The sequence below is a fragment of the Thermobia domestica genome, chromosome 4, assembly GCF_964235325.1.
Source record: "Thermobia domestica chromosome 4, izTheDome1.hap1.1, whole genome shotgun sequence".
NCBI lineage: Eukaryota > Metazoa > Arthropoda > Insecta > Zygentoma > Lepismatidae > Thermobia > Thermobia domestica.
Window position 1 is genome coordinate 266782150 of NC_137457.1, and position 14505 is coordinate 266796654.

At 36.6% G+C, this 14505-nt stretch overlaps 1 protein-coding gene across 1 annotated transcript in view; it reads right to left on the minus strand.

Annotated features, from left to right (window-relative positions):
• LOC145684052 (uncharacterized) overlaps positions 1-14505 on the minus strand; it is a 70200-nt gene that overhangs the window by 24136 nt on the left and 31559 nt on the right. Inside the window, exons 5-6 of the mRNA XM_081755889.1 lie at positions 7465-7597; positions 4186-4322 (exon numbers count right to left, since the gene is read on the minus strand). Of these exons, the coding sequence (XP_081612015.1) occupies positions 4186-4322; positions 7465-7597 (270 nt within the window). The remainder of the gene's footprint in view (positions 1-4185; positions 4323-7464; positions 7598-14505) is intronic.

The window sequence follows — 14505 nt, forward strand, 5'->3', positions numbered from 1 at the left end:
GTAAAACTTACCCGATTTTGACTAATTTTGGTATGTCCCTTTCTTCCGCTGGCAGAAATAATTCTATTGTTTAGGGCTGCAACCCATCAAGTATTAGGGAATTAAGATTAATTTCAAGTTTCAAGTTTACACATGTTCACAGAAAACAATTTTCCAATATAAACTGTGTAACAGGCCTTTTTGATTATGACAAAACTTAGTATACACTATCTTTATGGCATTGCAAATATCCCATCATCCTGGTGTTAAATAGAAGTGTGATTTACTCTCTTCCCTCAATTTTAAAAATATATTTCGTGATAATTTTCGTTGAAAAATGTTCGATTTCGACGCAATGTGTTTAATGTACACAAGCAAAAGTGAATTCACACTTGCAATTTTCATAGCAACGATAGTCAGCTAACAATACCGTTAAGGTTGGTTCCTTGAGAACTACATAAGGAGTTCTACAAGTGTACTAGTTTGTTTGAAAAAATATCAGTGTAGCAAACAGCAAAAAATTCAAAAATATTCATGCCTCAGCAACGAATAAAAAATCAGGTAGAAGACACCATTTAGTATCTAAGAGCAATTGATATTGTGAGAAAGTTAGAAAGCAATCTTATTTAACCTTAGACATACCAAGGAAAAATCAATGTTGGTTAAACATTCAATTTATTTCATAGATTACAGTATTTTGTAAAATCTCTGAATGTTTTACATTATTCGTTTCAACGTTACCTTTACTTTTATTAGTTATCAGTTTTAAGACTTTATGAAAAATAAAAATCAGGTCGAAGTGATTCAACAAAACCATCGTAGCTTTTACTTTTTAAAAATGTATTATTATTTATTTATTTATTTATTTATTTATTTATTTACACATTAAAGCTAACAACAATATTTTCTGGTATTATATTACTGGTTTCCAGTGTGTTCGGAAAATGAAACAAAAAAGAAAAAGAAAGACAATCTAAGAAAGTAAAAATAAGATGTACAGTGTCTGTCAGTTCAATTTGCGAAAACCATTGCATCAATAGAAAACATATCATATGTTTCAAATATGAGAAATATTCGTATTTTCTGTGCACATAAAATGAGTTTGTGTAATTTAATATCCAATTAATAATACAAGCATGTTTTTATTAGAAGCACTTGCGATATCAAAAAAAAATACGAGTTGTCCCTTGTAATACGACGTAATATATCATTCACTATCCCTTGCTATGTTCTAAGTAATCAAGAACAGTAATTTCGTAAAGAAGAATAAACAAAAATGAACTAAAACATAATAAAATATGAATATCGACGAATGTTTCCAATAATATTTCAATTGGAGATATCTCCACTCCCTCTTTCTCTCGGTTAATATGTGCATGATTCTTGCATTTCATCTCTAAATGAAGAACTTTAAGCAAAGAAAAGTCATCATACAAGAACAATGAAGAACTTGCAAGAACAAATTAAATTTAAAAGTATTAAATTGACGTGCAGTGTATCTGAACACAAGACCCCAGGATTCCTGACCTAGTGCCTATAACACCTCGACTATTCATTCACTACTACTGAACTCTCCTAACTTGAGAGTTGTGTCATGAAGTTATTGTCGGAGAGAGAAAGAACGGAAACCAAAGTTTGAATTTTAAAAACAGGAAGAAACACAGAAAATTTCGGTTTACCGAATCAAGGCTTATGTAGCCAAGTTTCGGTTTGGATAATCCTTTTTGAAGAAATCTTGAGTGTGACACAATATTACTTTTCTACCATAGAAACCTATGTGTCTTGTTAGGTATTCACTTAATTATGCTGAAATCTGAAAGAATCACCTTGTGTGGTAAAATAATACATTACTATCTGTCAAATAGATTTTTGTCGCGGATCTACATTGTTTAACCCTTCCTGGAATCGATGTTATGAACAATCAGTGTATACAATATGTATCCACTTCGTAATTTAATTAATGTTTAACAAAGTTATTCAAGTAGCAAATATGAATAAAATAGTTATTTATATTTCTTTTACTATTGCAGTTCACACAACAATCTGTAAAAAGATAAAAATTAGAACAAAATTTTATAGCTTAACACTTAACGTTAATACAACAAAAGTATTACAACTAGTCCCAGATATTAAGTTTGTTACAGAAGCTTCTGTTGTGTATTGTTGGGTGAGTGGATATCGTACTTGACCACTGAATTAGCCACTAGGTGTATTGGATTCAAATCTCCGCCACACTTATTTTGCGATTCTTTTTTTCTACTGCTTGTTAGAAAAGGAACCATAAATAGAAGAACCATAAAAGCTTCAATCATTTCCATTTGGAGCTGACCACATGATTCTTTTGTTTCAATATTACGTCGAACAAACGTTTGCTCATAATATTCCTTCTTTAGCAGGCAACTATATTCCTGTAGTCTGGTATGTGGATCACTCGCTGTGAGTGTCGTACACGTTCAAATCTCGCCATAGATATGGATATTTTTAACTGTTTACGTCTACTTGTATTTTTGTTTGATGTCGTTAAGACTACGGAATATTCCGTGGGGAGCATTTGGCTGTTAAAAAAGAGAACGCTATTGTTGGCGGCTATCACTTTTGTCATATATGAGTGATTATAGTTACCTACCAAATAGCCATGTTGGATTCAAATCTCTGCTAAACCTGCTTTGAAGAAAGCTATAGGTATCGAAATAGTCACGGTCAACATCTTCCTGTACACGGTATTTAATATAGTTTTCGGAGGTGAGGTGTTTTCAACGATTTCACACATACAACATGTATATCAACAACCCGTCTTGAAAGGAAGTGATCGATACCATAGTCACTTCTGCTGATCCACTTTGATACACGATATTTAATACAGTTTCCAGGGTAAGATGTTTTCAGCTATTACACACATGCAACATATATATTAATGAATTCGTCTTGACGAAAGAAAACGATTAATGCCAAAATTTGTCACTTCTGGTATATGATATCTGAAACAATTTACAGGAGTGAAGTGTTTCCAGCGATTATACACATGCAACATATATGTTAATCAACTCTTCTTAAAATAAGAAAATGTTCGGTAACGAAATGTAAACTTGGTGTAGGCGCCGGGTGTCTTTGGTAAAAAATATTAGGTTTTATGTTATATAGCGTATACTTTTAGGCTTCACCGTTATTCACACTACTTGGATTTAAAATCAATAAAGAAAGATAGAGCAAATCTCCCCTTTTCCACTTAGTTTTCTTAATATGTCCAATGGTAACTTTCGAAAATATTCGATTTTAACACTATATTGTATGTGTTTAGTTTTTACATAATCCGTACACTTCCAGTCAGTTTAAGTCAGTCAAATATGAGAACTCACTAAACCTTGCCCTCCCTACCCCCAAGATTTAAATGAAACTTCTAGATAACTTTCATAAAAGGCACAATTTTATCGAATATGTTTTGATTTTTTTAAAATATCCAATCGTCTCAATTGCTTCCAGCTGAAATTGGTTTATAAAAAACGTCTTTCTTCTTAACTTTATATAACATATTTGTCTGAATATGTATAAAATACATTCAAAGTTTTATAGAATATTGTGTGTGTTTTGTGGGAGATAAGACACTTACTTTAATAGTTTGGAGTTGAACTTAGTACGAGGATGGATCACTCACTTCAAAATTGCACGACATCGCTAGTTTCAAAAGTTAATTAATTACACTGTAATATGACATAAGACATTCCTCATGAAAAAAATTTACAAAAGATATTTAGTCTTAAAGGTAAATTTTCTGCGGACGACATTTTTCCAAAGCATCTACTGTAATTGTGTTCATATTGCATAGTAAGTAAATGTTGTACGAATAACTGCGGCATGATATAATCTAATTTAATAAATGAAAGCAATACAGTTTTGAATATTTGTCTTTACTTTTTATTTTTAGCTCGTAATAAATAGAATATCAGAACACTAGTTTACAGAAAATGATAAGCACACGTTGCAATTGTAGTAAATGAATAGCAATCGTTAAGTAGTTTTCTCTGTGTCGTATTGCTTTTGAAAGCATTTAAATCTTGGTAATGGATATTGGAAATGTAAATCTGCTTTGAAAAGTACAGATTTTGTGAAGAAATGTTATTATAGTTTATTATATATGTTAGAAATCGACAAATTATAAATACAGAGAAAATGTACTCATAACATATACGAGAATAGTATCAAACTTACTTCCATCAGTTTCCAAAACTGTAATGGCAGGATTTCCATTTGGATAATACAGAACACAAGTTCCATCTTCATTAAATATGCCAAGCAGCCTACCGTTATTATAATATCTTCTTTCTGATTTGTGAAACTCTTTACGCCTGAAATAAAGTAGGAAAACCTTGAAGTATTTTTTTTAAAATTTACATTTAGGACTATAGTAACCGCAAGGACTCGTGGAGACTGGGCTCTACACCAATTACAGAATTGCTTTGTCTTACGTGTGATGCATCGGAAGAATTCAGCACGACTTTTGAAGCTGCCTTCCGAACCCACACTTGAGAGAACGTGAAACAACAGAGGTGCACCAACAGTGTTACCAAACTTAGAAAACATGGCGAACAAGTGACAAAGAAACAGCATTTAAAGAACTATAACACGAACACACTAACAATTATTCGAATTAAGCAAAAACAATATTAATAGCAAAAATATAAAACAACAATAACGATAAAAATAAACAAAACGAAGCTTCGCGGCAATCCGACACTGTACACTAAGGAGATGTTCTGCGTATAGCGCGAGAGATGACAATGACAAAATTTCATGGATGGGGGTTGTCGACAGGGACACATCTTCGCGTTTTATTGAATGCTGAAATTTGTAGATCTAGGTCAAGCTTCACGACTCTGTGCGATCACTATAGTGAATTTGTACATTATGAAAATTAATACAGTATAAGAATAATATATATATATATATATATATATATATATATATATATATATATATATCGGAAATAACGAGAAATAACTTCAGAAAACATGAACAATAATTCATTCATTCGCCAAACATTGTTTGAGAATTTTGGGAGGTTAGCAGGCGATTTTGTAGGTTGAATATATTTAGCTATATAATAAAATCATATATAACGAAGTAGTATCAAAAAGTTTCGAGACTAGTTCTGTAACAAGCCAATAGATGGCAGCGCAAGGCTGTACGCATTCACAGGATGCACCAAACTTCATAAGTCAATGTGTCAAGAGATATCGTCCTGTGTACATCGGCAGCTGTGCAGCTGGTGCTATTCTGACCACTTGCGTTATCACGTCTGCAATTTCGTCATGGATAGCAAGTTAGAACAAGAAGTTAAATTCTGTGTGAAACTAGGCACATCTACCATAAAGACGTTTAACATGATTCGGCAAATGTACGGCGATGTTGCAATGGGTAGTTCGAGTTTTTTGAGTGGCATGCGCTCTTCAGGAGCAGAAGAACATCACTGGAAGACGATGAGAGATCAAGACGATCTTCAACGAGCACGACATCCAAGTCTTAAAACCATTCGGCTATTTGTGCATGAGGAACATCGGAGAACAATCTACAATATTACTGCCATTGTGGGTGTGTCATATGGAACAGTTTGAACATGCTCCGTGTTGCTCAAGTTCGTACACAGACTGTTGACCCAGGACCAGGAGAGACACCGTGTCGAAGTCTGTCAAGTACTTCATTAACGTACTATGGATGATCCGTCCTTCATATCGAGGATTATTACCGGTGACGAAATTGGTGTACACGTACGATCCTGAGATAAAACAACAGGCTTCACAGTGGAAAAGCCCACTCGAACGATCGAAAAAGGCGAGGCAGGTCCGCGCCTCAACTAAGTGCATGCTTAGAGTTATGCGCGTGAAATACTTTAGGGCTTTGAAATATTTCAAAATGAAAAATGACTCTGTCTGCGTCCTGTACATTTGTTAGCGAATATTCTAGATCCAAGTGACAAAGGCAAGAACTTGACCACTGAAGAACAATCGAACGCTCTTGAATATCTGGGTCAGATTTCAAGACTTTATTCAGATGTTGATGAGGTAGAAGTTCTGGCCCAATTTGCACAATTACAGAATGAAAGAAAATGTCTGGTCCAAAGAATATATGTGAGCTCACAAAAGTTGCAAGCAAAGTCCTTGACCTTCCTGTCACATCTGCTTCTTGTAAAAGGATCTTTAGTACATATGAGAACATCCATACGAAGAAACGCAATCATTTAGCAAGTGCACGCGTTGCTAAACTGACTTGTAAACACACACACATCACTATTCAAAAAGATATTTGTTAGAAATGAAAAGCCATTTTCCCTTTCTAAGAGGAATCAAACCGAGTCCGAGTCGTAACCAAAATAAGCCTACACAGAAACAAGTGGATATTCAGTGAAGAAAAGAAAGAAGCAGATTCACGGACGAATGGACCCAATGTGTGAAGAAGAAACAGGACTTCTACACCTACAGAATCTGATGATAGGGACACAGATGTCGATGCTATATATGCAGAGACTGGTGAATCTGATATCTCTGAGAACAGTGGCAGTGTTCATTCTGATGTTTTAGATGCAGAAACATATTCAAGTCAATTAAATATGGGAACTGTCGAGTCTGTAGTACACTCGCATAACATAAGTCTTACATGTCTTACATCATACTTCTTGCTTAGTAACTTAGCCTACTTTAATAAAAAAAAAAAAAAAAAGACTGTATTCACTGTAATAGGTGCGATTTTTATTTCCCCAATACCAGTGTCGTGTCTGTAATCATAAAAACAAAAAAAAAAATATTTTTCTGAAATTTCAGTGAAATATATCAGATGAAATATTTCAGCGAAATATTTCAATTTTAAAAAAATCATAAAATTATCCATTACTATGCATGCACATTGTCTTTTCCGACATTCGCGGCATTTGTGCATCACGAATTCGCCCGCAGGAGCCAGACCATCAATACTGAATTCTATTGCCACGTTTTAAGGTGTCTGAAGAAGTACATTCGGCGAAAGCGACCAATCTGTAGCACTCGAAAAAGTGGCTGCTCCACGACAACAATGCACCCTGTCACCGCGCTCTCGCCATCTTCTCGAAGCTGAAGATTCAGTTCAAAGGTCGCCGTTTGGACACCATTTTGGAGATCCCAGAGCGCATCGCAGAAGGTGCTTGACAAGCTTCGAAAAGAAGACTTCCAGGACACATTTTAGCAGTGGCAGAAACGCTGGAAGCGCTGTATTGCTGTTCAAAGTAACTATTTTCGATAAATAGTCTCGAAACTTTTGATACCACCTCGTATATATATATATAGGTAGATAGATAGATATATCAGGTTCTCTAAAAACTATTGAGCCTTTTGCTCACGAGATGGCGTTAGTGTCTCAAATCTTAGAGTATAAGACCACTTGCAGTCCCTGGACAATAGTTTCAGAAACGCTGATTCAGATATTAATTACAATTTGTAGAGATATTTTTTTTCTACTCACCATACGCATGATAATTTCGCTGGTTTTGTTTCAAACACTCGAAATGTCCGAACAAATTTCTTTTCAATTCCAATTGTATAACCTAAATCAAGGTACTCAAGTTCGGAAAGGCGATAGGGTATTGTATATTCATCTACAAATGGAAAGAAAGTAAGCTTATTTACTTTTACATCTTCATTATTTACACATCTAACTTGAAAGACTAGATATAAAAGTAGTTTAATTATACGTATTTTAAATTTATATATATTATATAGTATATTTAATTAGATTATATTTCAAATCATGACCCTTCCCCCTGGTCTTAGTCCTAGTGTATGCGAGTTTGGTAGACATGATCCCGAGTTTGATTCTCGGTGGGAGAATATTAAAAAATTTTAACGCATTACCATGGTTCGGATTCCATCTTAAACTATAGTATCATGTATTATTCATTCTTGGTATTGAAAAGGGACGCTAAATTTCAAGAATCATTTTAACAGCAGACATGACGATTCTTCGCACAAAAGAGAAGAGGTCAGTGAATAGTGTTTAAAAGTTACACAACATTGTAGCTCAGAACTCCAATCTCCATCCTTCGAAAATTTTCCCCTACGTAATTTTCACAATATCAAAGTTTAGATAAATAGCGTTCTTGCACCCAGAAGCACCATATAAGCGTATTCGGATAGACTGTTTTACAAAAGAACTCAGTCGTGTCTATATGGTTTGCTTACACGACTTCGGCGTGCTAAGTCCGGAGTTCATGTTATCCGGATCGCATATTAGGCTGTAGTTCCACGACTCATATAACTTCGATCTTCTTAGTAACTTTCCTCGAGCTATCAGCCAGATAAAGGTATTGACATCCGACGTTTCGAATCCAGACATTGCATTTATCTTCAGAGAATGTAGTGAAGAGACCGGAGACGTGAGCATGTGTGTATATAGTGACTATTTAGGGGCAGAGATATGAATGGGTGCCTGTGATTGGCTGAGAGAAATGCTGGTTTCTGATTAGCTGAGGGATGCTGGCCTCTGATTGGCTGTTGTGTGGCTACAACAAATGGCTTTGTTGAACGCCTGTTTTTTGTTCCTGAAAAGGGCCAACCAGATAGAACTGAGTTGAAACCCATTACCTCTATTCAGAATATTCCTTTCCCGTGAGAAAGCTATGGCTTCCTTTCTTGTTCTTGTAATAGTGAATAATCTGTGAAGAATGTGGAAGAGTTAAATAGTGAGTAATCTGTGGAGAACGTGGTATAGCAAATAGTCTGTGAAGAGTGTGACACTATTGTCAATAGTCTGTGATGAGCATGAGGATGGCTGGCTTTGGCATGAGTCAAAGAGTTCGTGGGAGCAAGAATGAAGTTGGAGTATGCAAGTGGGCTTGTTAGAAGTACTGTGAAGAATATTATTTAGTAGCATGGGGATAAAAATTAGTAAAGTACTTTTGAAGTTTGTATGCATGTACCCGTGTCCGTAAATAAAGAGTACCTTAGTTTGGAAGTAGTTATTTTAATAGTAAAAGTAATAGCAGTATAGCTTGTATAAGTTTCAGCAGTATAGCAGTGGCGACGAGGAAAAAGGATTTACAATATGGCAGGTTCCAAACTTTTTGAAGCATTTGAGGTGGAAGACCAGGAAATAAGTGATTATTTGGACAGGTTTGATCAATTTTGCATAGCCATGGAGTTACCGGCCGCAAAGAAAGTGCCTACATTGATCGCGTCTATCGGGGCAAAAACATACAAACTATTGAGAGACATTTGTGAACCGGAAAAGATACAAGATCTGACCTACGCAAAAATCAAAGACAAGTTAGTGTTACACTTCCGACCAAAACTCAACACAATTTCAGAACGGTACAAATTCAGATTTATTCAACAGTTACAAGGTCAATCCGTTACCGAATTTGTAGCCACGTTGAGACAGCAAGCAGCATTGTGTAAATTCGGCACATTTTTAGAAGAAGCATTACGGGATCAGTTTATATATGGCATCAACGACGATAATGTGCGTAAGAGATTGTTAGCAGAAGACAATATGACCTTCACAGTAGCTGTTCAAATGGCAGTGCAAGCGGAAACTATTGGTAACGACATGGCAATCATGAGAAAGAAAGAATTCGAAGAGGTTGGTCAGGTGAATGTGTTGAGTCATTATCAAGGTAAGCCAACTAAGCAAAATCAAACACAGGTAAGGTACAGTAGTAACAGTGAAAATAGTAATAAAGCAGAACGGTACAAGGGTAAATTTGTGTGTGGTAAGTGCGGGAAACAACATAACAAATACTCCTGTCCTGCGAAATATGTGAAGTGTAATTTTTGTGGTGTGCAAGGCCATTTTCAGAAAATGTGTTTTAAAAGACGCGAAGCACAAGGGACTGTTGACGCAGAGGAAGTAACAGAAAAAGTGAAAGAAATTAAAGTGACTACCCCAGAAACGTCAGTAATGCAGGAAGAAAACTTAGATAAGATCGTTGAATTATTGGCAATGGACGTACCAGACGGTAAACGCAAGGACTTATGTAACATACCGCTAAAATGTGACGGTAAGACAGTGTTTTTTGAGCTAGATACAGGTGCCGCAGTGTCAGTAATCAGTAGAGATGCATGCAACAAACATTTCCCCAACAAACAAGTGGTATCGGATACCATTAAATTATGCAATGCCGATGGTAGACCGTTAGACACTAAAGGTAAAATAATGGTGGAAGTGCAGTGGAAAAGTAGTAAGTGGCAGTTACCATTATATGTACTGGATGCTAAACTAAACCAACCAATTCTGGGACGTTCATGGATCAATATACTTTGGCCTTGTTGGAAAGAACAGTTTAGTAGTAATATTGCTTCGATAGGAACAGATGACGCAACTGTAGCTGACAACTTAGCAAGTAAAATCAAAGATGAGTTCAAAGAAGTGTTTGAGGGAGACTTAAACACACCAGTTAAAGGGTACAAAGTGGTATTACCAGTGAAAGAAGAAGCGGTACCAATTTTCAAGAAGGCATACGAAATACCGGTAAGTTTGAAACCACAAGTGAAAGATGAGTTAGACAAGTTAGTGCAACAAGGAATTTTGACGCAAGTGGATTATTCCGATTGGGCGACGCCACTGGTATTAGCGAGAAAAAAAGATGGAAGCATCAGGTTATGCTGGGACTTTCGCGTGACGGTAAACAAAGTTCTGGAAAAAGTATCGTACCCACTACCACGCATTGAAGACTTAATGAACAAGTTGAAGGGTGCCAATTGTTTCGTATTGTGTGATTTAAAGCAGGCGTACCAACAATTGTTGATCCATGAAAATTCATTAAAATACATGACGCTGAACACACCTTGGGGCTTGTACCAACACAAAAGACTAGCATTTGGGTTGAGCTGTGCAGCACAAATTTTTCAAAAGTTTATGGAGTCAGTGTTGCAAGATTTACCGTGGGCTGCATGTTTCTTGGATGATGTGATAATATGGGGAAAAGATACGTATGATTGTTACGAAAAGACACGGATACTCCTACAAAAGTTCAAAGATCTGAATATCAGACTGCGGGGAGACAAGTGTGTTTTCTTCAAACAGGAAATAGAGTATTTGGGACATCATATTAGTCCAGAAGGAATTAAACCAATGGAAGATAAGGTGAAAGCGATTATGAAATGTCCCGAACCGACGAATGTAACGCAACTGAAGGCCTTCCTAGGCATGCTTTCATTTTACCATAGACAACTACCTGGCTTAGCGTCAAAAATTCCGTCGTTGTATGCGTTACTAAGAAAAGGAGCCATATGGTGTTGGGATGAACGACATGCACAAGAATTTATACAAGCAAAAGAACTCCTGAAGAAGGCGGAAATACTACACCCATTTGATGAGAAGGAAGAGGTGGTACTCGTTACGGATGCATCACAGGATGGAATCGGCGCTATGCTGTGTAACAAAGTGAATAACAAATTGAAGACGGTAGCGTGTACGTCAGCAACATTGAGCAATGCAGAACGTAACTATGCCCAGTTCGAAAGAGAAGCGTTAGCGATAATACACGGAGTAAAGAAATTTCATAAATATTTGTTCGGTAGACGTTTTACAATTATTACAGATTCTATGCCAGTCAAGATCATATTCGGAGAAAAGGCTATTCCAGACGCAGCTTCACCAAGACTCCAACGATGGATGCTGTTCTTGTCTTCGTACGACTTCAAAATCCTTTATAGTAAGCAAGTGGAAGTAGCAGATTTCCTATCCAGACTACCGATTAATGAGGCACCAGTGGATGTAAAAATAGACGAAAAAGAGTTCATAAGCCAAATAATGTTGGCACCATTAACGCTCCAAGAAGTCATGGAGGCATCGGAAGAAGACCGACTATTATGTCAGGTGAGAGAATGGATAATAAAAGGCTGGCCCAGGAAGTTGAAGGAAGAACATAATACTACAGAGTTAAGAACATTCTTTAACAACAAGCAAAGACTTTCAGTTGTGAACAAGTGTGTGATTATGGAAGGCAAAACTGTACTCCCACATAAGTTAAGGAAGAAGTATCTGGAACAGCTACACAGGAATCACCTAGGTGCTTGGAGAATGCTGGCTGTAGCTAAGGAAGCAGTTTGGTGGCCAGGTTTAGACCGTGATATCAAAAAAATGAGCGAATTTTGTGAAACGTGTAATAGCATGCATAGGAATAACTCGAAAAATCAATATAGTAGTTGGAAAGCAGAAGCACAACCGATGGGAAGAGTGCATGTAGATCACTTTGATTGTGTGGGATCTAAATTTTTGCTGTTAGTGGACAGTTATTCAAAATGGATCCAAGTGTGGAATGTAAATTCAACGACAGCATCTGAAACTAAACAAAAGTTAGACGAGTTTTTTCAAATTTTCGGGTATCCAAAGACTTTAGTATCAGATAACGGACCTCCTTTCACATCATTTGAGTTCACGACATACCTAAAGGAAAGAGACATCAAAGCAGTGCTAACTCCACCATACAACCCAGAAAGCAATGGAATCGCTGAAAAAGCCGTGCAGACAGTAAAGCAGCTTTTAAGAAAACAGTTTTTAGACAATAAATATACATGGAACCGTAGATTAGGAGAGCATAAGCTGAAAGAAATATTATACATGCTTCGATTCACACCGAGTAAGGCAACAGGGAAACCACCAGCGGAATTGATGTTAAATTTCCAACCACGCACAATGTTTAATGTTGTACAGAAGGGAGTGTTTGAACGCGGCAAGAAAGACAGGAAAGAAGTGGAGCAACAAGAAAAGAATGAAGTGGTCTGGGTGAAGAACTATCGCGATCGTTTTCCTAAATTTATCAAAGGCGAACTGGTCAGGCAGATGAGCCCAGTCGTATTTTTGGTAAGCATACAAGGAAAAATACGGAAGTGCCATCGACATCAAATAATTTTTCCGCAAGCAAAGGAAGACCGAGAAGATAACATGCCAAGAAAATGTCAGGAGGATATATGGTTTCTTTGCCGAAAGAACCCGCTCGCAGACGCAGCAGTGGAAGATGTACAACTGCCTAGAAGTCCAAACATAAATTCAGAAAGTGACAGAACATCAGTCAGAGAGCAAGATCAACACCTACCAAGACAACACCCAGAAGATGGCAGAACACCAGTACGAGACCCAGATAGGCAGCTACCAACAAGATATCCAGGAGGTGTCAGAACATCAGCAGAGCAGCAAGATTGGCAGCTACCAAGAAAATCCGGAAGGATCAGGAGACCACCTAATAGATTGTCATTGTAAAAAAAAAAAAAAAAAAAAAAAAAAAAAAAAAAAAACCGGGGGAAGAGTGTAATAGTGAATAATCTGTGAAGAATGTGAAAGAGTGTAATAGTGAATAGTCTGTGAAGAATGTGGAAGAGTGTAATAGTGAATAATCTGTGAAGAATGTGGAAGAGTTAAATAGTGAGTAATCTGTGGAGAACGTGGTATAGCAAATAGTCTGTGAAGAGTGTGACACTATTGTCAATAGTCTGTGATGAGCATGAGGATGGCTGGCTTTGGCATGAGTCAAAGAGTTCGTGGGAGCAAGAATGAAGTTGGAGTATGCAAGTGGGCTTGTTAGAAGTACTGTGAAGAATATTATTTAGTAGCATGGGGATAAAAATTAGTAAAGTACTTTTGAAGTTTGTATGCATGTACCCGTGTCCGTAAATAAAGAGTACCTTAGTTTGGAAGTAGTTATTTTAATAGTAAAAGTAATAGCAGTATAGCTTGTATAAGTTTCAGCAGTATAGCAGTTCTGTCCCAAAAATTGTTGCACTTAGCTACTATGGTGGTATTTGTAAAATCAATTATGTGTCCAAACTCTAGGCTATGCTTTGCTAGTCCTGACTTTTCGGGTTGCTGATGTCTTATGTAGCTGTTGTCTTCATTGCATCGTTGTTCTAGTGTACGTCCAGTCTGCCCTATGTATGCTCTGCCACATTGACTTGGTATATGGTATACGCCAGGAGTGCACAGGTGAAGTTCGTCTTTCACTGGTTAGAGTAATGATCTGATGTTGGCTGGAGGTTTATAAATCACTCTTATATCATGTTTGACAAGTAATCTGCTGAATTTCCCGGGGGCGCGGCCAATGAAAGGCAATACGGTAGTAGAGAGATAATCCTAACTCTTCATTTTTTAACCACTTTGTGTTGCGAAGTAATTGCCCTTTTTATAGCCATGTTGATATCTGTAAAACAGTAGCCATTCTCTTGTTGTGTCGAACGAAGATCGTTGAATTCCTGTTGATGTTGAAAGGAGTGCTAAACTCCAATTCAACTCAACATCTATTTTTTACAAAATTCATTAGAGAAAGTCGTTAGCCCTAATTAAAATACTTTTATCAAACTTCCTTCTTATGTAACATCTTCCGAAGCTAAAACCTACTTAAACTAAACTTTCCTGTGCTCCAAAGCAGAAAAAAAGCGTGTCGTGGAAATTGTTAAATAAAAATCATTGTCCTTCCCTTTCTTACCAAACTCCCCTTTCATACTCTGAACTGAATCGTATTGTCTCACCCGAAAGCGGTATATTTAACTCTATTTGGATCAAAAGATCCAA